This window comes from Chelonia mydas, chromosome 10, assembly GCF_015237465.2.
Source record: "Chelonia mydas isolate rCheMyd1 chromosome 10, rCheMyd1.pri.v2, whole genome shotgun sequence".
Lineage (NCBI taxonomy): Eukaryota > Metazoa > Chordata > Testudines > Cheloniidae > Chelonia > Chelonia mydas.
The window spans coordinates 10,132,861-10,159,565 of record NC_051250.2 but is presented as its reverse complement, the minus strand read 5'-3'; the positions used below and the strand labels follow the sequence as shown (position 1 = coordinate 10,159,565).

The window sequence follows — 26,705 nt, the reverse complement described above, 5'->3', positions numbered from 1 at the left end:
CTGCTGCTGTCCGTCTCTGTCCTACCCCAGTTTCAGCATCCCCTGTGCAAGCTGCACATAGATATCTATATTTCTTTGGCTGATCCTTAGCTTCTCCCCACAGGATGAGGAGATCCAAGAGTTCTCACCTGCTCCAGGCAGGAGCACATCTAGTAGCATGTGTGTGGAGCTGGCATGGTTAGTTGCTTGCCAAGGTGGGCTAGTAGTTGTGCTCAGGGCTTAAATTCAGCTGGAGCTCGGTAAATATTTTCACTCCCCTGGAGTTTTAATAGCATGGGGGGGACCCTCTGGGACTTCTCTATGAGAATTTAAGCTCTGGTTGTGCTCGTCAAAGTGGGCCCTCAGGAAAAGACATTTTAAAAACAGGCTAGGGGAGGGGGAGGATAGAAAAGGGGGAGAGGTGGACTTCCAATGTCTGTGACCCCTGGCCAGTGAAGTTCAAAATTGTGACTGAAGCAACTACTGTTGCAGGGACAGAGGCATTGTGGGAGAGCTGCTGGAGGTCTATGAGGGTTGATGCAGGTAATGCAGTGTCTACACTTGCCCTGTGTCGATGGAAGTAGATTGACTGTGGCTCTGCGTTGTTCAGGGAGGTGGTGTTATTGCGTCACTGTAACGGGGTACTTGTATCGGTGAGAGACAAATTTAGGTGCAGACACATGCAAAAACTAGGTCAAACAAGTCGGCTTAGGTCCACCTAACTCTATAGTGTAGACCAGGCCCTAGTCTGTGTCTTTCTGACCAAGGAATCTGAGCAGACCCAGCTGCAGAGACCCATTTATCATTCCCTCTTCTCAGTGGCTAAGATTGTTACATTGTCTCAGCAGGTTCTGGCCAAGATTTCCAGACAACAATCTAAAGCAGTGGTTCTAAACTTGCAGCCTGCCGACGGCCCAGTCAGCACACAGCTGCAGCCCATGTGACATCCTCCAGGCCATACAGGTAGTATATATATTGTGTGGATGCGGCCCAAATAACACATACACAGCTGTGTATGCGGTCCACAATGGTAAATAGGTTGAGAACCACAGGTCTAAAGACACAGGGTTGTAGCAAAATAAGACAAGAAAAGAGAGTGGGTAGGTTATAGGGAGACAAATGGTCTGCTTCACCCATCTAGCCTGGAACCCTTTGGCTGGGTGCCACTTGGAGAGTTTCTGTATAGCACATCCTCTTGTCCTGTTCGCCTCTGACCCCATTCCAGGCAGCATGTCAGAGAAGTGGCTTTTTGTCTCCATGTAGCACCCCTTTAAAACTTGACGCCCAGCACTGTTCTATATTGCAGGTTAGTTCAGAGTGCTTGGAACCCCTAAGACTAGTCCCCTCCCTACTCACCTAGGTGTTCCTATCAGCGTGGGTTGATGAACAGAAATGGCCTTTTGGGTGCATTCACTGTCGCTCACTGGTTTATCCCTCCCGCTGTAGTCAGAGCAATGAGGTGGCCGTAGGCTGCGTTTCAAGACTCCAACACCGGGCACCTCTCTAGCTTAGGAAAAAGGGAAAGCAGCATGAGGGATCTTATGGGTAGGTTGGCTACAGGCCAGTAGGCTTTGCTAAGGCACCTCAGAGCTCAGAGGATACTGAGGGAGGCGATGCAAAGAGAAAGCAGATACAGTTGTTCTCAGGCACTCAAGGGAGAAGCCCATTTGAGGGTTAAAGATTGTGCAGTGAGAGTAAATAACTTACTAAGTCATGTGACCAGGAACATCCCTTGCAGAAAACCTGCTATACTCGGCTGGAGGGCTGAAAAACTTTAAAGAACAGAGAAGCCTCTTTGGAGCTGAGAGTTGTTCGCTTGGAGCAGGCAGGGAGTCGAGATGAATTTCCTTCCGAGTTTATCCCTCGAAACCTGGATTTTACTCATTGCCTTTGTGAGCCTCCTGATGCTGTAAGTAGCGCCCCGCCTCTAACTGGCCACGGGACAGGGGATTTTTCCTTGTTGTTCTGCCAGCACTTGCAAGGCCTTTGGGAGAATTTAGGGGAGGAGCAGACCAGGGAATTGATGGACATTCAGCTAGAGAAGAGGGACTGGCCTTCCTAACAGGGAAGTGCATGGCCTTCACTGGACTTCAGGGAACTCCTTATGGGTAGAGAAAAGAGAAATAGGGGGAGAGGATAATACACAGAGGAGGGGGGAACGCCTTTTGCCAAAGAAACTCAGCAGAAGACACTCTGGTTTGCATCTTGTTTACTGTGAAGCAGAGCTGGTCCTTTCGGTCCCACAATCCTGTGGGCACAGCACCTCCCCCCTTCAGCTCCCCAGTTTGGGTTCGCTATAAATACAAAGACAGAACCTGACTTTCGGTTTAGAAAAAGAGAACGTCTCTCACTCGTTCCACAGGGACCCTTAAGGTAGGTCTGCGCTACAATGCAAGCAGCGCAGACACTTGCAACAGCAACAGAAGGGGCTTTTCCATCCATTCAGTGAATCCACCAGTTTGAAAGGTGGTAGCTGAAGAATTTTTTCCTCAGTCTACCTTGGGGCTTAAGTTCGCCTAACTACATCTCTCAGGGGGTGTGACTTTTTCACACCCCTGGGCGACATAGCTAGGTCGACCTACGTTGTAGGTGTAGACCAGACCTTAGAAATGTACCTAATGCACTAGTGGCTTGCAAGCTCCCTGATAGCCATAGGTCAGCAGGCAGCATGACCTCTAATTGCAAAGGGGGGCAGCCCAAAAATATGAGAGGCAGTGAGGTCTAATGGCAAGGGACCAATCCCAGGTTGGATACTGACTCTCTGGGGCTTCGGTCAAGACACACAGGCCAAAGTGCTCAGGCTAAGGCTATGTCTACACTGTTATTAGAAACCCGCGGCTGGCCTGTACCAGCTGGCTCGGGCTAAGGGACTGTTTAATTGCAGTATAGATGTTTCAGCACAGGCTGGAGCTCAGGCTCTAGGATCCTGTGAGGTGAGAGGGTCCCAGAGCTCGGGCTGCAGCCTGAGCCCAAATGTCTACACCGCAGTTCAACAGCCCCTTACCCCGAGCCCGGCAAGCCCGAGTCAGCTGGCACTGGCCAGCTGTGGATTTTTAATTGCAGTGTAGACTAAAGTAGGTCCCCAGAACGGAGAGGGGAAGGTTTACGTGGCTAACCTTACAGCCCTGTCTGTAAGTGCTGGCCTCCCCTCCAGGACTGAGGCCTGGAGCTCCTCGGGCTTCTCTCCTGGCTCTGTTGTTGTGGCAAAAGGTGGTGTTTCCAAAACAGCAACAACCACCTGTTATACTATATTGAAATAAAATCTAAATGCTTCTTGCAAATGAAGCAATGCCCCATTCAGGTCTTTCATGCTGCTTCACTGAGCTAAGGTAGCAAAAGCCCAGGGAACAGAGATGGGCACATCCACTCTGCAGGGTCTCGTGCCCATCAGGAGGGTACATCTGGGACCTTTCCAGCTCACCCTTATCCAGCAAGAAGGTGTCATGTCCCCGCACCAGGCACATCGGGGCAGGTTTCCAAATCCTCTGTACCTGCTGGGGATTCCCATGCTGCGCCCTTTACACGTTGGCAATGGAACACACTTTGTGCCCTTATAAAAAAAATTATCAGGGTAACAGATCCAAACTGCAGAGCCCCTGCTGAAACTGCTATGCTTTGGGCAGTGACTGTATGCTGCTTTGTCAGAGCATTCTACCTGCATTTTAAACACCCGCGCTACTTCATGTACGAGGCCACATGGAGTAACATGGCAAGGAAGCTAAGGCAGACTATTGGGACCATCTGGAAGCTGACTCCTTGCTGAGCACTGCAGGGGACAGTATCTGTGACACAGAGAGCTGGTGCAAGGCCCTCCACACTGTTCAACTCTTGCATAGGGTAAGCACTTAGGGGCTGCAAGCTGATCTCTGAACAGCTGATAGCCATGGTAAGAGCCTCTGCGCTGGCCCCTTATAGTACCAGTCAGAAATTCATGCATGGGCTGCTTTACGCTGATCCCGTGGCTACTGTATCCTGCATGACTAGCGCTGAAGGGCTGTGGAATGCTGCCACATTCCAGCCCATAGACAGGAACAGCAGCTGCCCCTCACCCTAGCACTGGACTAGGGGGTGGGTTTCCTCTCCCCTCACTCCATCTGCATGGAGTATGATCATCTGGGCTTTAGCTGGGTGGAGAGGATTTTGCCATATGGAGAATGGCGCAAGAAGATAAATGCGACTGCAACACGCTTATACCCTTCTCACTAGACAGAGAAAGAGACAACTAGACAAAGCCCTGCTCCTTCGTACATGCGTTCTCTCTCCATTATTTCAGCAGTACCTAAGTGACAGTGACAGTTGTTTAAACCATCAGCACGAAGGCCATTCATGTATAAATGACCTGTCGTTCATGTATTTGATCTCTGTTTGCTCCGCAGTTATGGGATCTGGCCATACAGATTCTTTAAGAAGCTGGGTATTCCTGGGCCAAGGCCTCTGCCTTTCATCGGAACATTTCACGAATACCGGAATGTGAGTGATGGGAGTTTATGCTATCTGCCCATTCAGAGGATAATGGCTCTTAACTAATCTGTGGTCGTAGGGTGGGGGGTGTCTCTGCCTTGCTCCTGTGGGAAGGTTTAATAGGAGGTCTATGCCTGGTGTCTATAGGAAACTCAGGGCATTTCTTCATGGGGATCTTCAGGAAAGTTAAGCTGAATTAACTCAAGGCATGAATCTGAAGTTCCTTAAAGGCCACTTTACTTCTGAATGAAGAACATCAACAGAAGGGTTTAATGTGTTTTAAATAATGCACTTTAAAGTCACCCCTTTAGTTAATTCATCTTTCCTGAGTGTTCCCGTGTAGATGTTCCCTTAGAGAAAATTGTACCCCAACCATGGGAGCAACTTGGCTTCAGAACTTTAGGAGAGGGGAACTGATGTCAAGTCTGTATTGTGGTTCCTAATTCACCATTGCTAAACCCTGGTCTATAGTAATAGTTAGGTCAACACAGTTACACCAGTCAGGGGTGTGAAAAATCCACACCCCTGACTGACATAGTTACACCAGCCTAACCACCAGTGTAGATGCATTTTTGTCCAAGGAAGAATGCTTCAGTCATTGTAGCTACCATTGTTCTGGGAGGTGGTGGTGTTGCCCCAAGAGAAAAAGCCCTCCCGTCGGTATAAGCTGCATTTATGCGACGGCGTTATAGATAGTTAGGCCCTCTCCAATGCATCATCAAGCATCTACAACCTATCCTGAAGGATGACCCATCACTCTCACAGATCTTGGGAGACAGGCCAGTCCTTGCTTACAGACAGCCCCCCAACCTGAAGCAAATACTCACCAGCAACCACACACCACACAACAAAAACATTAACCCAGGAGTCTATCCTTGCAACAAAGCCCGTTGCCAACTGTGTCCACAAATCTATTCAGGGGACACCATCATAGGGCCTAATCACATCAGCCACACTATCAGAGGCTCGTTCACCTGCGCATCTACCAATGTGATATATGCCATCATGTGCCAGCAATGTCCTCTACGATGTACATTGGTCAAACTGGACAGACTCTAGGTAAAAGAATAAATGGACACAAATCAGACGTCAAGAACTATAAAATTAAAAAACCAGTCAGAGAACACTTCAATCTCTTTGGTCACCCGATTACAGACCTAAAAGTGGCAATTCTTCAACAAAAAAACTTCAAAAACAGACTCCAATGAGAGACTGCTGAATTGGAATTAATTTGCAAACTGGATACAATTAACTTAGGCTTGAATAAAGACTGGGAGTGGCTGTGTCATTACACAAAGTAAAACTATTTCCCCTTGTTTATTTCCCCTGCTACTGTTCTTGTCAACTGCTGGAAATGGCCCACCTTGATTATCACTACAAAAGGTCCCGTTCCCCCGTCGCCCACGCTCTCCTGCTGGTAATAGTTCACCTTTCCTGATCACTCTTGTTACAGTCTGTATGGTAACACCCATTGTTTCATGTTCTCCGTGTATATAAAATCTCCCCACTGTATTTTCCACTGAATGCATCCGATGAAGTGAGCTGTAGCTCATGAAAGCTTACGCTCAAATAAATGTGTTAGTCTCTAAGGTGCCACAAGGCCTCCTTTTCTTTTTGCGGATACAGACTAACACGGCTGCTGCTCTGAAACCAAACATTACATTGAAGCTTTTGATAATTACACTTTACACCTAAGGACAGGAGAGATGTTCTCTTCGGAGAAAGATACACGGTATGCCACGGGAAATGGCTTGTCCCTAAAATGCCCCTAAAAATAAAGCATTGACAATTTTTTCATGTGGTTTTCCCTTATTTCCATCCAACAAAGATGGTCACCCTAAGTGTAGGTGATACCTTTAGGTTGGATTCACACTTAGGGGTTGTCTTCCCTGCAGAATAAAAGGTGTGTTAGCTAACTCAAGTTAAGAACACACCCTGTTTTTGGCAGTGAAGACGTATCAGCTCCTCAGGGCAGCCCACCTTTCCCCTCTGCCCACCTGACCCATCTCTGCCATTTATTTCTGGTTTGCTGCGGAGAAATGTATTCCAATGAAACCCAAGCTGCAGCCCTCCTTTGCTCACTGTTTACCTGCAGACATCTAACCTCTGTCTCTCTCTGGCAGGGAATTCTGGATTTTGACAAGAAGTGTTTCCAGAAATATGGTAAAATTTGGGGGTGAGTTTTCCACTGCACAAAATCTCTAATTCATGGGTGTCCCGGGGAGGCACAAACTGTCTCTCTCTGTGCTCTCCCTTGTTCCTCAGCAGCAGCGCTTTCAGAGATGCCGTTTCTGTCTGTGGAGTGCTTCCCCTTCCGCCTAAACCTGAGATAATGGCACCTCCCATCAGTGCAGTCCAGACAGTACCCCTGTGCTCCGAGTAAGCCTTTCCAGCCAAGGAAGGGAGACCGCCTTTCCCCAGCTTTACAACCCCCTCAAGAAATCATGGCTTCTAGATCCCAAAATGAGCCTGGAGCCTTTGAAGTTGCCATTCTGTCTGGCCCTCACAGAGCAGAGCCCCAGGCTGCTGCTGCAGGTTTTTATCTTGCATATCAGCTCCTCCTACAATCAGGGCAGGAGCTACCTTCTAGTCCTGACTGCCTCTTTCACAATGCAGGTTTTGTGTGGACAGAAGTACAGGAGGCTTTCTCATCACATTTCCCTTAGGATCCTCTTGGAGGGAAATTGTTGCATAAAACTCTGAAAAGTTTCATGAGCTCAAAACATTTTTAAAAGATAAAAGTGCTGTGAAATCTGAGACACACACATGCACCGCCGGCTCTCCTGCCCCTGGGCTCAAGCCTTGGATTTTAATGTTTTTCTACATACTTTGATTTAAAAACAGACACTGCAGATGTTTGGGTTTTTTCCCCTCTGTTTGTCTGAGACGCTGTGCAGAGAAATCCATTTTTCTTCCATTTGGGCTAATCTGGGTGGATTTATTAACACCAGGTAGCAGCAGTGAGGGAAACAAAGAGAGATCAGACAGCACAATCAATACAGTGATAATCAGCATCCCCCTGCCCAAGCACACCCCGCTTTGGCAATGGTGTTTTCAGCAGTGCAGATATTTGCTAGAAATGCTAGATATCAATGCTTGGAACTATTCCTCCACCCCCTTTTCTCCTTTTTACTGAGTAATAAAACAATTTCAGAATCTTATCCCTTTTGATGGGTTTTAGGGGAGTTTGCAGGGGGCGAGGGGGGGAGAATTGAGGCCCATGGGTATTGGGCATTGTAAATTAGTATGGATGATTATTTATTCATAACTAAACCAAGACACTCCTGCTCTATCTGATACACGCAAAGGACTGATTCAGAGTTTCTCTTTGGCCTAGATTTTTTGATGGCAGGCAGCCAGTCCTGGCTATTCTGGACCCTGTAATCATCAAAACCATCCTGGTGAAAGAGTGCTATACCCTCTTTACCAATCGCCGGGTAGGTATCCAGTATAGGCCTTTCCTATGCAGACCTGATACAGCACGTGTGTGGTGGGAAGGCAGGGTTTCTCCTAGAGCAATGCAAACTTTCAGTAACACGGGTTGCTCACAGGACAGGCCTGGGAGACAGGACACCTGCATTCTATTCCCGGCTCTGCCATTGACTCACTGTGTGACCGTGGGCAAGTCACGTTCCAGCTCTGTGCCTCAGTTTCCCCATTTATAAAATAAAGGTAATGATACCTACCTCACAGGGGGTTGTAAGGCCTGCTTGATTGATATTTGGAGTGCTTCAGTTCAAATATACTGTAGCATTGCACATAATTCATTGTTTCACCCACCAGGCAGGGAAAAGCCTTTGCTTCCATATTGCAGTAGTACGATAATGGGCCTGATCCTAGAGTTTCCTGGTGCAGGCAGCAGGGGTCCCATTCCTAAGGCGTTGTGGGCATGGTCAGAGTTCCATGTTCAGGACGACCATGTGAAGGTGCTGGTTGAAATCCTATGCACTGTATAAACAGGTACCTTTTACTTTATTCTCCCCATTTAGGTCTTTGGTCCAAGTGGAGATTTGGAGTCTGCCCTTACGATAGCTACTGATGAGCAGTGGAAAAGGATCCGCACTGTGCTCTCTCCAACGTTCACCAGCGGGAAGCTAAAGGAGGTGAAGTCCAGATTACATTAATAGTTCCAGCTTGGGCCAGTGGCTTGAAGACTATTTGGGTTTGGTGCCTCAATACAGAGCCACCTGGAAAATCATCTTGCTGTGCCACCCATCCCCTTGCCAGACTCATTTTCCAAAAGGGCCTCCGCCAAAAGCAACCATCCTTATGGGCATTTCAGCAACATGATGTTTTTTCAGTCAGGGTGAGGGTGGTGGGTTTTTCCCCATTCTGCTCCTCATCATGGCTTTCTCAGTAAGGAACTGACCTCTGGGGAATGAAATGGCTACATTCTCTTTCCAAGGTTTGACATACAAGGTTTGACAATCTGTTGCCGGGGATCCCACCATTGACCTGAGATTTCTTCTTGCTGATCCCTCTTCACGAAGAAGAAGGCAGCACAATGGGTAGATCTTCAGTCAGAGCGCTGGGGGTGCGATTCCCAGCTCAAGGAGACGTATTCCTGCCAGCTGTGATCCAGCTAGCATGCTAAAAATAGAGTGTGGCCATGGAAGAATGAGTGGCAAGACAGGTTAGCCACTCCAAGTGTGTACCCATCTGAGATAATAGGTACATACTCGGTCACTCTCACCGCCACGGCTTGTCACTCGCACACTATAGAGCACCACCCCTCCTTTACCTTTCCATAGGCTGAAGGCATAACGCCGATTAATTTAGTCACCCCACCCTTACCCAGCTCCGAGGGTTCAGGGCGTAATCTTCTGCGGGTTTGTGGGGCCTTTTACCAGTGAAAGATCCTAACACAGTAATATCCTTAACCTCTATTTATTAACAGTTACCAAAACACAATACACACACTAAGCATACGATGTTCACCACTCCCAATAAGGCAGATGAATTTTTCCTGCTGGCCAGTCAGGGTCAGGTCATCTGGGGCTCCAGCTTCTGTGTGATATAATTGGCTGGGTGTTGAGGTCTGGTAGCTCTGATTTTGGGCCGTGTCCTGTAGTTAGATTCCTAAGAACTTCCTTTTGGACCCCAGTTGATATAGTGAAACTTGAGTCCTGCTTAGCTATACTGTAACCAATCATTTTAAACTAAAGTACTACCAAACAGTATTTTTCATCAATCACAGCCCATTATGAAACAATTCTTTAACCAATCACACCCCACCACCTTAGTTGATTTAAATCTTGCGAAATTAGTTATTCAACAGACAGAAACAATTAAAGAATCAGAGACCCTACAGATAAAGTTTACAAATGGTGAAAATCTAAATGAAACATTTTGATTTTGTCAAAATGAAACATTTTGTTCAACCCGAAATGAAATATGTTTTTCAACTGTTTGGTTTGCCAAAAATTTTAAAAAAAGAATCTCGTTTTCAGTTTGACCCAAAACAGTTTTTTCCCCCCGATTTTTGGGAATTGCCCCCAAACCAGAAGAAAACAGTATTTGCCCAGCACTAAGGGTGGGTGCTTGACCGCTGGCGTCAAGGAACATCCGTCTCCCTTTCCACACTGTAGCCTGGAGGCGCACTACATGGGTTTCTCAATCCTTTTCAGCTATGCTCTCCCTTCAGGGCAGACAGCTACAGAATCTACCCGTGTCACTGATGGACAGCACCCTGTTGGCCTTTGCACCAGGTGCTGCTTTCTGGAGGGGAAGCTGGGTGTGTTGTCGGGGGGACGGGACCCTTTTTAGTTCACACCCAGATGATTCGGTGGACCAACTACAGAGATAAGAGCAACCCTGTTTTTTCCCAACCATGTTTGAGCCCTGACTGTAATGATACCCCTCTCAAACCAGAGTATTGATCATTATTAGGGGCAGCCAGCAAATAGCCAGGCTGAGCTACCTAGCGGTGACCCTGCCTCAGGAACCGGAAGGCATCTGCAATGCCTTGTGCTTTGGTTTGCATTTCAGATGTTTCCTATCATGAATCGCTATGGAGAGATTTTAGTGAAAAACATCCAGGAGAAAGTGGATAACGATGAGTCCCTGGAAATGAAGAGGTGAGTAGCTTTGTTGGGCTGGCAGGAAAGAGCCTGTGTTCACAACAGGTGTGGGGAGCAAGTCTTGGGAGTTCGTAAGAGAGCCCCAGCCCCAGAGTTTGGTTTGGCTCTTTCTTACCCTAAGCATGCTGCATTTCATCTCTGTGAAGTACAGCTGAGTTGGAGAGGCCATGATAGCCTTCACACAGCATCTTCCACTCAAAATGTCCATCACACTGTAAAGATGAGTTTACTTTTATTTAAAATGCACATGGATATCCTGATGCTTCCACAATAGGAACCAGGCCCCCACAAAATATTTCCACATTCCCACTTTTCTCCCCCACCTCTCCTGAGATGTGACATGAAAACAATCTCCATACCAGTCCTGCTCATGGCATGTTTCTCGGTTGCACGCTGCCCCTCTCTGCCCGGATCAGACCAGACCGGTACTAGTCAGTACACTTCTGTGGTTTTGTCACTCTACTAGCTGTTGGGGGGTGGAGGGGCGGTGCAGAGTCTCGTTGGGGATGGGAGAAATCAGGCCTATCCTAGAAGTGTGACAAACTGCAGACGGGGAAAAAGCATTTTAAGGTTATTTTAACAGTCGCTTTTACAGATGAGAGGTGTGTAACGATGCTGGTTCTGGCGGGACCCAACTGAGAGTGCCAATTCAGGACAAATTGCTTAAAGCAGGGCAGTTACAGCCCAAGGCTGGGGTTTCTGTGCACACCAAGGCAAACCAAACCAGCCAAACAGAGAAGACTTTGGTTTTACCCCACTGGCTAACCACAAGTCACACAAGCAATTCCCTTAGAAACCCCAGTGTCCCAGTATCACCACCAGTGCCACTCGTTATGGGGACAAATGGTTAGGAAAACCAATACCCCAGTAAAAGAAAAAAGGTTCTCTCGATCCAAAAGGACCAAGCCCCAGGCCCAGGTCAATATACAAATCAGATCTTACCCACAAATCACGCTCTTGCCAATCCTTTAGAATCTAAAATCGAAAGGTTTATTCATAAAAGGAAAAGATAGAGATGAGAGCTAGAATTGGTTACATGGAATCAATTATATATAGTAATGGCAAAGTTCTTGGTTCAGGCTTGCAGCAGTGGTAGAATAAACTGCAGGTTCAAATCAAGTCTCTGGAGTACATCCACAGCTGGGATGGGTCTTTCAGTCCTTGGTTCAAAGCTTCAGAGTAGCAAAGTTCCTCCAGAGGTAAGAAGCAGGACTGAAGACAAGATGGGGGAGCTGCAGCAGCTTTTTAGATTCTCTTGCCATGTGGTCTTTCTTTCTTTGTTCCAAAGACAAGCTGTCCATCACATGGCATGGAAAAACCTCAGAGTTCTGTCCATAGGCATGTCACTGCATACCTTGCGGAGTCACAAGGTGTCTCTGCCTTCTCTCAATGGGTCAGTTGTACAGCTGATGGTCCTTAATGGGCCATCAAGCAGGCTAGGCAGAGCTGACACCAACTTCTCTGGGGTGTCACCCAGAAGCATAGCATAAGTTTCAAATACAGACAGTATAGAGCCAATATTCTTAACTTCAACTACAAAAATGATACACACATATAGACAGCATACTCATTGTCAGCAAACCATAACCTTGTCTTAGACACCTCATTTGCCCCCCTTTATATAAGATTTGGTGCCACTACAGGACCTTGGTTGCAACAATGATCTATACGGTCCCAGATTATGTCAATAACGTCACAAGGTGCTTGCTCTGAAATGCTGATGGAATTTAGAGCTTGTTCTTTGCTACCGTGCACTGCAGTTCAGCTCCATCCACCTACTGTCCAGTGTGCTGGGCTCATAAAGAGAGAGATTGAAGGCAATTTAGTCATAAAGGGAACTGGCAAAAACTGGGGAAATGTGTCCTGTTCGTACCCAAAGTGGGGCAAGGACTTGATTTTGACAGGACCAAGGTGCCAGGGTTTGGGGGGTATTGAGTCCTTGAGGAGGGGAAGTTCTCTGTGCTGAGGATTCTCCCAGGGAGGATCCCCTTGTCCTGCTGAGTTCCTCGCATTCATTTTCTCCACCTCTCTGCTCAGCATCTTCGGCACCTACAGTTTGGACGTGGTGGCCAGCACTTCATTTAGTGTGAACATCGACTCCATGAACAACCCCAACGACCCCCTTGTCGCCTACATCAAGAAGTATCTCTCATTCAATTTCTTTAACCCACTGCTCCTGTCAGTAGGTATGAGGATCCTACACACCTAAAGACTCAGACTCCTAAATTAGTGCCTTAGGGCCTGTGTACCCTATCTCCCATCATCTCCTTTGGGATTTCAGGGTCCCCTTCACTTTTCAGGAGGTGCTCAGCCCCTTGTAAGATCAGGCCCTCCCTGACAGATTTGTAAAGATACTTATATAGAGAGATTGTCCCCCATTCCTTTGGCCAGCTCAGTCTGCAGCACCCAGGCAAAATAACTGGATACAGAGGTAAGAGGGAGAACTTTTATTCCCTTGGCAGGACAACTACACTGAATGTGGCACCACAGTTGGCTAAGTAGAGGGGTAAAAGTCAGGAGATTCTCAAGTGAAATTCCCACCCACGCCACAGCGGTGGACTCCTGTAATCCCTCTTGACCAGGGGTCTGAACTAGGTGAAGTAAATTGGGAGTCACCAGTTGTCATTAGAGCCAGAAGCACCGGAAAAAGGTCATTTGGCAGGCTAGTTGTCCTTGGCGAGTTACCCAGACCCTGCCCACTTTCCCGCTGTGCCTTGGAGCACACATCCCACTGCAGCCCTCTTTGCTGAGCTGCAGCCTGTTAACCACGAGGGGAACTTTCTCTCCTTTTCAGTGATGTTCCCCTTCCTGACACCAGTGCTGGATAAGATGAACGTGAGTCTGTTTCCCTCGGGCTTCCTGGACTTTTTCCTCAACATTATCCAGAGCATCAAGAAGGAGCGGCAGAAGAACGACCACTCGGTCAGTCTGGCCCACCTCGTCTTCCTTAGCATGCATGCGCTTGCTCTGAGATTATGACTAAGATGGAGATGTAATTTCCAGCTCCATGAAACAGACCCGTGCCAGCTCCGATGGAGCTTGTGTGCTAAAATTAGAAGTGTGGCTGCAATAGCTCAAACAGCAGGAAGGGTGAAGTGCCCCAAGTAGAATTCCATCTGAGACGCTCGGTACATTCTCAGGTGGCTAGCCCCTCCCGCTGCTCATGCTGCTGCAGCTATGGTTCTATTTTTAGCACGCTAATGCAATCGGAACTAGCGCGGGTATGTCTCCTCACACTGGAAATTGAGTAGTCATACCCTGGGTGGGGAAGGTTTCTGAGCCCATCCCCAGAGGCGACGCTCCATACTAGCTCTCAGTTTGCCAAATTTGGGTGAGACTGGATAGGTGTCATGCTCAGGCTTTCAGGAGAAGAAAATAATCCCCTTGCTCAAAATGGGTCTCCAGCCTGCACCTTACGGAGTCTCCTATCCACCATACTTTGAGGTCTTCCTTCGCATCCTCCTTATACTGCTGGACTGACGGAGGAATTGGGGCTGAAGCATCAGAGGGGAAGCCTGTGCTGGACTAGCCTTTCATTCCACCCACTGCTCCTCTGAGGGTGCACCTACACAGCACAGGAAGGTGTGATTATAGCGCAGGTGAGCATAGCCCACACTAGCTTTAATTTAGTTAGCATGGGTAACAGTAGTGAAGATGTGGCAGCATGGGCTTCAGTGTAGGCTAGCAGTCCCAGTACAAGCATGCAGGGAACCCTGGGTATGTACTCAGGTTGCTAGCCTGCACTGAAGTCCCTGCCACCGTGTCTTTACTACTATTGTTACCTGTGCTAGCTAGATTAAAGCTAGCACAGGCATGCCTATCTGCACTTCAAGCACATCTTCCTTTGTGCTGTAGCTCTGCCCTGACTCTGTCCTTCCATCCCCAGGTCCGGGTGGATTTCCTGCAGCTGATGGTTGACTCACAGAGTTCAGATGGCAGCTCTGAATCTAATGAGAAGACACACTCCTATAAAGGTAAGGCTGCAGGCCCCTCCTCCTCCCAGCCACTAGCTGGGATATTTTATATAGGGTTTTGGCGGGGCAGGGTTTTAGTATACGTCAGCAGAATGACCAGAAATTCCTTCCCTCCCACCCCCATCAAAGCAAGTTCTGTGCTTTCCAGAAATCCGTGCTGTGATCTGGATCTCTTTCAGAAAGAGAGAAAGGGAATTGACAGCTGGAGTTTCAGAGATGCTGAGCACCCACAATCCCTACTGAAACCAAAGGGAGTTGTCAATTCTCAGCGCTCTTGAGAATCAGGACAGTAATGGTTTGTACTGCATATGAAAAGGGATAGAATCAAACCTAATGAGCGAGGGGCAAATCCCAAGGCACTTAATCAACCGAACTGGAGATTTACCTGTGTGAAATCTGAGTCAAAGCCAGCAGGGCAGATGACTCAGGAGTTGACCCTAGGTGCTCCAAGTTGCTATAATTATAAAAAAATTCCTTACTTCTCTACCCTTGTCTCTTGCCATATCCTCCCTTACTCTGCCAATGACTTTAGCCTTGATCACTCACTTGTCCGTCATTCCCATCGCTCTTTTCATCCTGTCTTCCTCTGCACATGGAACGCCCTCCCCGGAAAGCCAATAACTACTCTCCCTTCCTGTATGCCATTCCTCAAGACCCTATAGAAGAAACTTGGCCAGCAGTAAAAGGGAGGCCAAGGGTAATCAAAGAGTTCTGATGTAGCTATTATATTTTAAAACAATTCATAATAAAGTATAAAAATGTGTGTCATATAAGTAAAATTTGGACATAGTGTGACAGGGTCAGGCCAGATGGCAACAGGAGAATGATCGAAGGTAGATATATTAGCCCCAGATTAAGCAGGTCCCCTTTCCCTGAGTAGGATAATGGGCTGTTCCAGAACAATCCAGGAGGTGGCTGGACCCAATTAAGGCCAGCTAATTAGGACACCTGGAGCCAATTAAGAAGCTACCAGAATCAATTAGGACAGGCAGGCTATTCAGGGCACCTGGTTTTAAAAAGGACCTCACTTCAGTTAGTGAGGTGTGTGCGAGGAGCTGGGAGCAAGAGACGCAAGAAGCTGAGAATGAGAAGGGATACTGCTGGAGGACTGAGGAGTACAAGCGTTATCCGATATCAGAAGGAAGGTCTTGCGGTGAGGATAAAGAAGGGGTTGGGAGGAGGCCATAGGGAAGTAGCCCAGGGGGTTGTAGCTTTCACGCAGCTGTTACAAGAGACACTGTAGACGGCTGCAATCCACAGGTCCCTGGGCTGGAACACGGAGTAGAGGGCGGGCCCGGGTTCCCCCTATCTCCCTCAACTCCCTATTTGAGACAAGAAGAGGTGACCTGGATTGTCGGTCCCACCAAAGGGGAAGGTCCCTGGCCTACCCCGACCCACTAGGTGGTTCAGCAGAGACTGCGGGGATTGTTCTCCTCCCTTTCCCCATGCTTGACAGTGATGAGGTTATCTGAGTAAATGGCAGGTTTGAGCCACTAGCAAAAGTGGCCAGACTGAGGGTTGCCGTGAATCTCTGAAGCGAGCAAATCCGCCAATAAGCACAAGACCCACCAAGGCAGAAGAGGAACTTTGTCACAATAGCTTGATTTTATCCCTCTCCTTCTTCTTTTGTAAACTCTTTGGGTTTGTGTTTATACAGTGCCTTGCACGATGGGTCCCTAATCCTGACTGTGGCCTCTGACACTGCTGCAGTAGAATTGTTAAATAATAATTATTGCAGAGTGCTGCCAGCATGCTTAGCACAGTCCAAACCTTCCCTTAGGAGCTTGCAGCTCACCTCAGAGCCTAGGGGAGAGTGTCAGACATCTGTCCACCTATGAATATCTCTGTTATGTTCTTATATTTTCAAACCTACTGTGGAGCAGGAGTGCAGTTCCGCAAACCCTCTCCAGAGCAGGGTCTCTCCTACCCCTGCTCTTCAGGCTGCTGTGTTGCAGTGAATAAACTCAATGGGCCTGTTTCCCACCTCACGGACGCGGATGTGACTCAGCTGATTTTAATGAAGTTACTCCTGATTTACAGCAGGGCGAGAGGGGAGTCAAGTCCACCACTTGCCGCTGTTGCTTATTGGATTCTAGAGGGGTTAACCCATGTCAGATGGACCTTTTGCTGTTGTGCTTAAATGATCAGCAAAGGAACTTTAGTAAATGGATGCCTGGGTAGGGCTCTCATCTGAGCTGGGCAGTGTATAGGAGGGAGGCTTTACCCTTCCTATGTGCTTTCTTGCCTCTTTTTCCAGCTCTGTCTGACAAGGAGATTATGGCGCAGGCCCTTGTCTTTATCTTAGCTGGTTATGAGACCACCAGCTTCACCCTCAACTTCCTCTCATATAACCTGGCCACTCACCCCGACGTGCAGCAGAGACTGCAGGAGGAGATTGACGCCGCTCTTCCCAACAAGGTTAGAGGGGTTTGCAGTGCTCTGTGCCCAGCAGATGCACTCTGGTCGCTGCTGCGCGGGGGCTGAGCTGAACCTGGGTGGAAGGTGGAGCATCTGTTCTGTACACAGGAGGTTTCCCCCACCAGGGCTGTCAATCCTATACCATGCACCATTGTGACCTGGGCTTCCTTTGGCCATAGCATCCCAGTCTTTCGATAGCATCTGGGTGCATCAGGGAGTAGAGACGTCTAGGGAAGTTCCCTCGTGTGACCTGCCTGTCTGTGCCAGGGGGCGCCTGGAATGGCGGAGCAGGACCAAGGATGGGGATTGAGGGGACCTCACTAGCCCCAGTTTAACCATTGGCATCCCCATGCTGCAGTATTTAAAGGAGCAGCCCTCTGGGTCAGCACTGTACCAGTACCTCAGCCTCATGCTAGAGGGTGTTGTCCTGCTGGACGTGGACAGGACAATTTGCCCCCGGGTCCCATGGTCATCCCGATTTGTTTAGCATGGCTATTGTGCGTATATGCAGCCAGGCAAGCCCTGAGATGGCCTCCTCTGTACCTGAAAATCTGGTTCCCTCTGCCTTTCCCTCCCCAGGCTGCTCCCACCTATGATGCCATCCTGCAGATGGAGTATCTCGACATGGTCGTGAATGAAACCCTCAGGCTCTTCCCTGTAGGTGGGCGGATCGAAAGGGTCTGCAAGAAAACTATTGAGATAAACGGAGTGACCATTCCAAAAGGCACCGTGACAATGATCCCAGCCTACGTGCTGCATCAGGACTCGGAATACTGGCCAGAGCCAGAAGAGTTCAGGCCCGAGAGGTAAGGGCCAGGGAGGGGGAAGAAATGCTGCTTCCTCCTGAAGTGTGTGGGTGAAAATGGCAGCAAAGGTGGGGGAAGCGTGACTATAACATTTAAATGAGGCATTTATTAATGTCTGACGTCCCGTCCTGCCGTTGCCGCGCGGGGAGTTTTATGATCTACATCCATAAACTGTGCATGGAATTTAATGAACTGTATTGAAGAAAATGACACTGAAACCAGCTCTCAGCAGCTATAGCACTGAGGGGTTTATGGCCAGACATTAAAGCCAGAGCAATCGGGTGACTGGCACAGTGCCATGCAGATCAGCGATGGAAGGGCAAAGAGGTGTTGAAAATAAAATTTAATTTTCCAGTTCACATTATGAAATGTTCCCTGCTCAGGAATTACTGATGGGTCAGACCCTGAGAAATGAGGCAAGAATCTGATGGAATTAGGTGGCCTAACCCTCACTGGATTGCAAAAGGCCCAGCAGCCATTCCAAGTTGGCACAGAGAGCCAGGAATAATTGTCTCTCTCAATAATGATATTAAGAGCTGACATTTATCTCGCAGTTTTCATGTGAAGAGCCCAAACTCTACAAACTATTGCAGACTAATCCCCAGTCATTGAAATGCACCCACCTCTGGAGTGAAACAGGGCAGCTGTTTAACAGTGCATGGCAGCACGGGGCCAAAGTTTAGGAGGAGACGTGAAGAATAACATGTCCAGCTGAACCTGCATGAGGAATCTTAGACAGACAAACTGTAATTACCCAACAGGATTTACGCACAGTGATGAGAACTGTGCTAGATGGCCAACTCTGCTCTAGTATCAGATACATGGCTGGCAAGTGGTTCGACTGAAGGAAGATAGCACCACTTTTCAGTGGAAAACATAAAAATGACTAAAGAACTAGAAGTTCTGCGCAAGTTACTGAAGTCAACTTAACCTCTTTGCGATGAGCTCCAAACAGCTCTCCCAAGCTAGCCATGGTAGGAGCACCTCATCAGTTGGATGGGCGAGATCCAAGGAACACCTGCCATTGTGTGTGTGCGCTCTGGGAAGTAGTGTTGGGAATTCAGCAGGTGGAACACGATCCTCTGGGTCAGCACTGCACCTGTACCTCAGACTCAAGCTAGAGTGCTGGCCTTCTGGAGGTACTGTTGGTTCAGATGCAGAGTAAAATAGAAATTTTGTCCACTTGTGGTGATTAATGTTCCCGTGCTGCTTTTTATAAGAGTATGGGTATTCTGGCTAAAGTCCAGTCTGGGGTATAATAATCTACCTTGCCTACATTTCCCCATTACAGTTAGATAGAGTATTCTTCTTCACTTCCTCGTCTAACCGTTTGTGTAGTGTTGTTGTATGCCATGAAACAGCTGCTCCATTCTACCCCAGAGTCTGTATTTCAGTGGTGATTGTCGTGAGCCTTACCTAGTTTGTAGATCCATTTAAATCTGTGAAGTAGTTTGGCATGGAAAGTGCTATAAAAATATAAGTTGTCATTTTGACTTAGGATTATTGAAATGTTTCACTGGCAAAGCTCTTTTATTTTACGGATCCTGTCTGGTTTGCAGCACAAAGAAAGAATATCTCTTCTCTTCTGAGCGGCATGTCTCAAAAGCTAGCTCTTGTGCAGACCGGACAGGGAGAGACACTTGCTCTGTTTGTCGATTTACTTGTTCTAAGAAGAAGATCTAGAGCTGTTTTTTGTGATATGGACTCTGGGTTTAGTTTCTGGGACGAGAGGAATTTCAACTTGAGTTCTGAGAAGAGTTCCCATGAAATCACAAGTATATTCTAGGACTTCCTGCTCATTTGAAAGCCCTGGAGATGTACAGCTAATTCTAGGCACCAGCATGGAAGGGGGTGGGAGGGTGTTGTACGGTGATGGAGGAACATGGAAAATAGATAAGTTCTGATTGAAATATGCAAAACAGGCCTTTGCCTCCTCCCAATCCATTGAGCATGACAAATCCAACAAAGAGGACAGGTCCTGAGACAGTAGTTTCTCCTAACTTGTTTCTTCTTTTCTCTGATTGGAACCAGGTTCAGTAAAGAGAACAGAGAGAGCATGGACCCCTACATTTTCCTGCCCTTTGGAGCTGGTCCCAGGAACTGCATTGGAATGAGGTTTGCCCTTCTCAGCCTGAAAGTGGCCATGATTGTGCTGTTGCAAAGGTTTTCCTTCAGAACCTGCAAAGACACCCCGGTGAGAATCCATCCTTGTATCTGTATTGTTTGTTTTACTACCTGTGATGGTCTTCACTCGTGGGGAGCGTTGCCTAGTGGCCGGGGCTTAGGCCCTTCGACCTGCAGAGGGGATTTTGATAGGGGAGCCCAGCCCCTCCCACTTCACAAGGCTCTGGCCCAGGGCCCTGTGAGGGCAACACAGGACTCCAACACCCAGAAGAGCCTTAAGCCAGCCCTCCCTAGGTCACCCCTCTATTGTCCGCAGGTAGCACTCTGTACCAATAAACTGAGTCCACATGAGAGAGGGGGAATGGCTCCCCCTCAGGGTGCCCCTGATGCAGATCCTCCCCTCCCTCAGGGAGAGAGCCTACCTTCCCTCAGCTCTTCCCTCAGGAGCTGCGAGTTGCAGGTCTGCTCTCTTCCTTGCTCTGCCCCTGAGCTGTTCTGCTCCCACCTCCTCCAGCCTGTGCATCTCTTACATGCGTGGTAGGGCAGGGCAAGCTGAGTCCAGAGCAGCTCCTTAACCCCTTGTTGCCCAATGAAGGGTTTGTATACCCCGTCACGCTACCATAGTCTCGCTGAGATAATCACATGTGCGCATTGTCACCTGTGTCTCAGAACAGATGGGGCACTGTGTCTCTCACGCACATAATCCCTTTCCCCATTCAGAGGCTGATAGATTCTGGAGCACTGAACCTGGTAGGCAGAGTTGGTTTTACCTTCACACTACGAAAGCAGGAAGATTTCACCGTGGATTAGAGGCGTGTGGTGGTGTTTGGGGTTTTTTTTTGTTTGTTACCATGGTTATTTGGGCATCCGCTAACATTGAGTCTAAAAGGACCCCAAGACTGTGAGCTGATTAAGGGTACATCTACATCCACTCATTAAAAATATACCCACAGCAGCGAGTCTCACAGCCTGGGTCTCAAGAAGGGTTTACGGCACTAAAAAGAGCCAAGTAGACAGTCCTGCTCAGGCTCTGAAGCCAGAGACGGGGGTGGGTTTCAGATCCTGAGCTCCAGCCCGGCTGGGAACCTCTACATGGCTATTTTTAGCACCATACCACAAGCCCCGGGGGTCTGAGTCTGTAGAACTGGGCTCTGAGACTCACTGCCATGAATGTTTTTTGCAGTGTAGACATTTCCTTAGACATCTGAGAACAGATACCCTCAATATTGGGAGATCTTATATAGAGGAGGCAAATTCTTCAAACAACCTCCTTCCTCCTGTCAGCATGTCCTCAGTCTTGCTTGGGCTTCAGCTGCATACATGTGCCAGTTGAGCAAGGCACGCAGAAAGTTGGAGATGGTGCTATTTATATTTGACATAAAGTAGGTGCAATTTGCTACTTGAAAGTATATGTCAAATAATCCCTGCTGTAAGTTCTTTGTCTGTAACAGCTTCGGGAGCAGTTTGTTCTGTTCCCAGGCTAAGCAAGCATTATTCTTAGGTTTTCAGGGCAGGTTCTTGCAACTTCAAATTCTAGATTGGCTTTCTGTGAATATTCTACAACGCTCCAGTAGAATGTGCCGTTTCCAAGGACGTCCTTGTCCACGAGCTTGTTTGCTGGGGGAAGATGAGCCCAATGGCCAAGAACATGCTCAAACCAGATTTGTTTGAAAAAGCAAACAGATATTTACAGAAGTTTTTCTTGGCTGTGAGTGCTCAGCTCTAAACTCTACTGACGTGAGCTGCCGATAACTGACCTGTTACCTTGGAGGTGAAAGACTGTAACAGCCCATTAACAATCCACTGGCCTCCTCGGCCTCCCCTGAGTCTAAAGACACTTTTCTAGTCCTGAAATGGATCCGTTTAATTTAATTAAAGGAAGACTATTTAAATTTGTATCATATCACTAATGCCAGCAGCTTTATGTAGCTCCTCCGGCTTTCCTGCCAAAATACCACTCCAAAATATATGTCCAAAGAAGCTGCTTTCCCCTTGGGCTCAGTGATGCAGGCTGTGCTGAGAGCCAAACTTCAGACATCAGGAGGTTACTCAGGATTCCTGGTCCAAGCCCATATGAAGCCTGAAGCAACCTGTTGCATTGTGGATGTGTTCATGTTGTCTAGTTGGGAAGGAAGATGCTGGGTATCTTGCTTGCACTGGTGAATCTCAGCAGCATTGAATCCCCTAGGTGCTAGGCAGGGAAATAGAGCATCTCCGCCCATCCTCTGCTAGTGCAAGACTGTTCCCAGCACTCCATCCTCTGATGCTCTATCCAGACTAGTTTTAAAAGTTTCATGGTTCGATGCTTCCAGCCTGTCCTTGGGACAGACAGTTCCATAGCCTGGTACATCTGACTGACAGGAAGTTTCTCCGGCTATTCAGTCTGATAATCCTTTCTTAGTTTTGTTCCATTACTCCTGTATGTCACACACAATACCTCTCCCTCCTCAGTGTTTACACTCATCAACTTTTAACAGACTGGTGCCATGTCTCTGCTTAGTCATTGCTCAGCCAAGCTTGACAGATTTACCTCGTGAAACCTTTCCTTGTATGTCCAGTTCCCGCATCAGTTGTGTGGTTCTCCTTTGAGCTCCTCCCAATATAGCAGTATCTTGGGGGGGGGGGGGCCAGAATTGAAGGCAATATTGCTCCTGCTACTGGAGAACATTATACCTGTACTGCACCCTTCTCACTGGACCTGTAGCAACATATTTGGGAACAGTGGGCTCATGCAGTAGGTCAGAAAAATGCAAATGAGTGAAAGCAAAGGGTATGAGACATGAGTGGGTTCTTTGTAGGGTATGTCCACACTTGGAGCTGGCAGATCAAGGATACATATTCATGTTAGCACTCTCTGAGCTTGCATGCTAAAAATAGAGTGTAGCTTCTCTGAGCACGTGTCCGACAGAGACCCGAGGTATGTACTCGGGGCAGTTAGCTCCTCCTGCTGTTCACGCTGCGATGGCTACCTTCTATTTTTGCATGCTAGCTCGATGACAGCTAGCGCCTGTATGTCTGCTCAAGCTATGAATCATAATCCCAAACCGACATGTAGAAATTCCCAGGGTGTTGGGCTTTTGTCAGAAGGAGTATAAGGTCTGCTGTGTCCCTCCCTAGCTCCCCGCATTCACTGGCTTTCTTTTCATTTTTCTCTACTAATGGTGAAGATCCCTCTGGTGCTGGACACAAAGGGTTTTTTGCAACCCAAGAAGCCAGTCATTCTGAAGATGGTCCACAGAACCCATGTCGATCCAGAGGAGTAAAAGAATTTGCAACGGATCAGAGGCTGCTGCCAGCTGCTCCTTCTGCCTCGTTTGTCTCTCTATCAATCACATGAGAATAGGAATGAGCCATGTAAAACTGTAGAGGGAAAGCAAAAGCAATATCTAGAAAAAGCCCCAGCTGTCATGAAAGCAGGGCCTTGTGACTATACAGCATACCAAATTTGATGGGCCCTTCTGTCCAATAGGAGATTGTGCATGGCTTTTCTACCAAAAAACCCCACACAAAGTACAGGCTGAGCAGAGTTCAATTTTTATAAAGCAATAATAGAGACCCAGGCCTATTTCTCATTGATACCAAGACCCCTTTATGCTGTTCAGACAGTCTAAAGGGACCTTTAAGGGTATGCACCCGCTTTCAGGCCCCCTTACACTGCCAGAGTGGGGTTTAGCATAAATGAGAATCAGGCCTCGGGCACTGAGACAAAAACTGTGTCACCTCCCATCTGGCTAGACTCATCCGAAGTTGAGGTTGTTATGACTCCATATAAAAATCACATGCCCCAGAGTATTTTACACTGCCGCATGGGTAGACATACCTGAGCTAGCTTTAATCTCACTAGCTTGAGTAATAATTGCAGTGAATCCAGAACCACCGGGGCTGTGTCTACGCTGGAGTCAACAGTGTGAGTGGAGCATGTGTAATCATAGCTGAGCTTGCTTTGAACTAGCTCAAATGAAATAATGAAGCCCCAGCAGCACAGGCTAGCTGCTTGTGTCCCCAGGTGCAGCTGGGGACACAAGCAGCTAGCCTGTGCTGCTGGGGCTTCATTATTTCATTTGAGCTAGTTCAAAGCAAGCTCAGCTATGATTACACATGCTCCACTCACACTGTTGACTCCAGCGTAGATGGACTCTCAGTCTATGCTATGGACACTACAGTGGCATAGCTGCAGCGACACCACTGTAGCTTCATAATGTAGACGCTTCTGACATCAATGGAAGGGGGTTTTCTATAGGAATGTAGGAGGTAATCCACCTCCCTGAGAGGGAGTGCAGCTGAAGCCTGACATGAGTATTTAATACATGGGCGGGGGGAGGCCTCATTTTTTGGAAGACAGCATTAGGAAGGTAAATGAATCATCAGGCTGAAAACAGGACATTTGTGCTAAATACGATAAGTAAATAGGGTAGTAGGCTGAAAAGACAGAATGTCAGAGCCGGCGAAGAGAAGAGGGAGAATACCCCGGGGACTATTTACTATGAACTAGATAGCAAGGGACCAAATAAGTTAGGAATGTAGAGATGAGGTAAAGAGGAAGTCAAAACAAAGGCAGCATGTGGACAGATGCACACGGTCCAGGGGTTGGTCTCGGAGGGAGCTAGGTTGATGAAGGAATTCTTCCATCTGCCAAGCCAGGTCTACACTGGAGGTTAGGATGGCTTAACCATCGTGTGCAGGGGTGCTCAGGAATTTTACACACCCCTGAGCTCCATAGCTAGGTCGATCTACCTATTAAGTGTAAACCAGGTGTCAGACGTCAAAGAGCCTGCTGGCCTCAATGGCTATGTCATCTGATGCTACAGTAGCACTGTCTCTGCCGCTGCATCAGAGGTTTCTGCTTGGTTTGAAAGACTCTTTGGTGTTGTTTCTGACCCTAGTCCAAAGTCACTGCCAGCCTTCTGGGTAATCTGATGCTTTAGAAGGAGAGGTCAGGATGATGTTGGGTCAGGTGGGTCTCTCTCTCTCTTAGTGCCGGTCAAAGTGGTGAGGTTTCCTTTCATACATTCCCCTTACTGAGGCTTTGCTTCTGCTTGGTTGCTTCATACCAGTGGAGCCACACATTGCAACCCCCTCAGAGCAGATGCTGTATAGTGGTATAAAACAGGGCTTGGAACTTTACTGGGATAAGCTGCATTGATGCCAACCCCATTTTGTAGAAGTGCAGTGTGCCCACACTAAGGGTTTGCCCCAATGTAAATACATCAGTGCTATACCGGTGCAAATTACCCTAGTCTAGGTGAGCCTGAGTACCCCTCGTATCATGACCATCACCCTTTTTGCTGAGCACTGCCTTTGAGACACCAGCAGCACTGCTAGGTTCAGGTACTTTTATGAAGCTTTTTGGATATTGGACCCTGCTCAGCAATTTTATTCAGACATTGTCAGTTTCTTCTGGCACTTTAATTGAAATCAAGGTGTAGAGCAAATTGCCCATATGTGACTGTGGCTGCCTATTTTGTCCCCATTCCTATTTCTTGCCAAGTTGGCCCTATCTGTTTTCTGGTTTTACAACCCCAGCTGGGTGGTGACATCCAGGGCTATTTTCCTGGATCATGTGATGCTGCAGCATTATGGCTCTGTCAGGTGTTAAAGTGACCACATCCTTGCAGGAAGTAATGCATGTGACCAATTTCTAGAGCTGACTTAGCTAGATTCTGGTATGTTTTTAGGTGGCTGTTATTACTAAAGACTTGTAACATGCCTCAGCTTGCAGATGAGTTAACCAGAGCAGCCTAGGTGTAAGCAGTTACCATTTATAAGCAGTGGTTTGCAGAGTGGGAGTGAAGCATATTATCTGTTCTTTCTGTTTGTTTGCTTATTGTATCCAGTGGTCTCCTGTGTAATATCTTTACACAGATATTAGCCCAGTTATGATTTTTTAACTTTGTTCTCTATTATTCCATTTTATAACTTTGATCTGAATTGTAGGAATATGGCAAGGTGCAGCGCTGGGAAAGACTTGGGTTTGGAAGAAGGATGTCTCTCTCTGTTGGATACTGAGAGCAGAGAAGGCTCACTGGACCTTGTCATTCTTAGATTCCAAATGAGCATAATGCTGAATGCTCTGTATAATATGTGGTGTGATTTCCTATTTATTAATCCAAAAAGTACTAATAGAAGGATAATTAAAATAAAAATCAACATAATTCCTTATCATTTGCACTGAGATGATGCCAACATCTGATTCCACTCCCCCCTCTTCCACACACAAATCAATCCTTTTCCAGGGCATTGGAGCCAGTGTCCGTGCAGTTCACAGAATCTCGTTACATCTCCCAAACTCAGCAGGGTTGGGCTTTGTCATTAGCTAGATGGGAGACTTCTAGGGAAATCCCAGGTGATGCAGGGAAGTTACATTAATGACTGAGGTGGGGACCCTCTTCCCTCTGAGTCAGGAATGAGCAAATACCCCAGCATGAATCAATGAACTACTGGAGGTGCCATCTTTTAAATGAGATGTAAAACCGAGCTCTTGACTTTCTGAGATCTCATCCCTTGGCACTTTCCACAAGAGTACAGTGTTCTAATTATTGTATCCTTTCCAACTTGTAAATTAGCTCGGCATATTCTGTGATATAATACATTTCACATCCTTTTATAAGATGTATGGCACATTATTTCTATGCACTATTTAACAGCTGCCACGGTTTTCCCTAATAGTGGCTGAATTTCAGGGTGGGAGAAGTGATTTCCATATATGCTTTACAATCTGTAACATTTGCGATGCACGTAGGGATTCCTGTGTGATGGAAAATCATTATTATAATCAATCTTTACTGTAGAACACAAAGCATTATAGCATTATGTCAGCAGCAGGAAGAGCCACTTCTGGCTGCAGCTTAGAAACACAGATCCTA

General features: G+C 47.5%; 1 protein-coding gene across 1 annotated transcript; it reads left to right on the top strand.

Moving 5' to 3' along the window:
* The first annotated feature begins 1,671 nt into the window (after nucleotides 1–1,671).
* On the top strand, nucleotides 1,672–26,446 carry LOC102939531 (cytochrome P450 3A24). The gene is made up of 13 exons (XM_037911364.2): nucleotides 1,672–1,888; nucleotides 4,356–4,449; nucleotides 6,564–6,616; nucleotides 7,778–7,877; nucleotides 8,430–8,543; nucleotides 10,429–10,517; nucleotides 12,558–12,706; nucleotides 13,315–13,442; nucleotides 14,407–14,494; nucleotides 16,752–16,912; nucleotides 17,492–17,718; nucleotides 19,750–19,912; nucleotides 23,010–26,446. The coding sequence occupies exons 1-13, from the start codon at nucleotides 1,818–1,820 to the stop codon at nucleotides 23,103–23,105; spliced, it is 1,533 nt and encodes a 510-aa protein (XP_037767292.1). The 5' UTR covers nucleotides 1,672–1,817; the 3' UTR covers nucleotides 23,106–26,446.
* The last annotated feature ends 259 nt before the right edge of the window (nucleotides 26,447–26,705 follow it).

Coding starts and splice junctions, on each gene's coding strand:
- LOC102939531 (XM_037911364.2), top strand. CDS start 1,818: ATGAATTTCCTTCCGAGTTTATCCCTCGAAACCTGGATTTTACTCATT. Junction 6,617..7,777: donor AAATATGGTAAAATTTGGGG/GTGAGTTTTCCA, acceptor TCTTTGGCCTAG/ATTTTTTGATGGCAGGCAGC. Junction 10,518..12,557: donor GAGTCCCTGGAAATGAAGAG/GTGAGTAGCTTT, acceptor CTCTCTGCTCAG/CATCTTCGGCACCTACAGTT.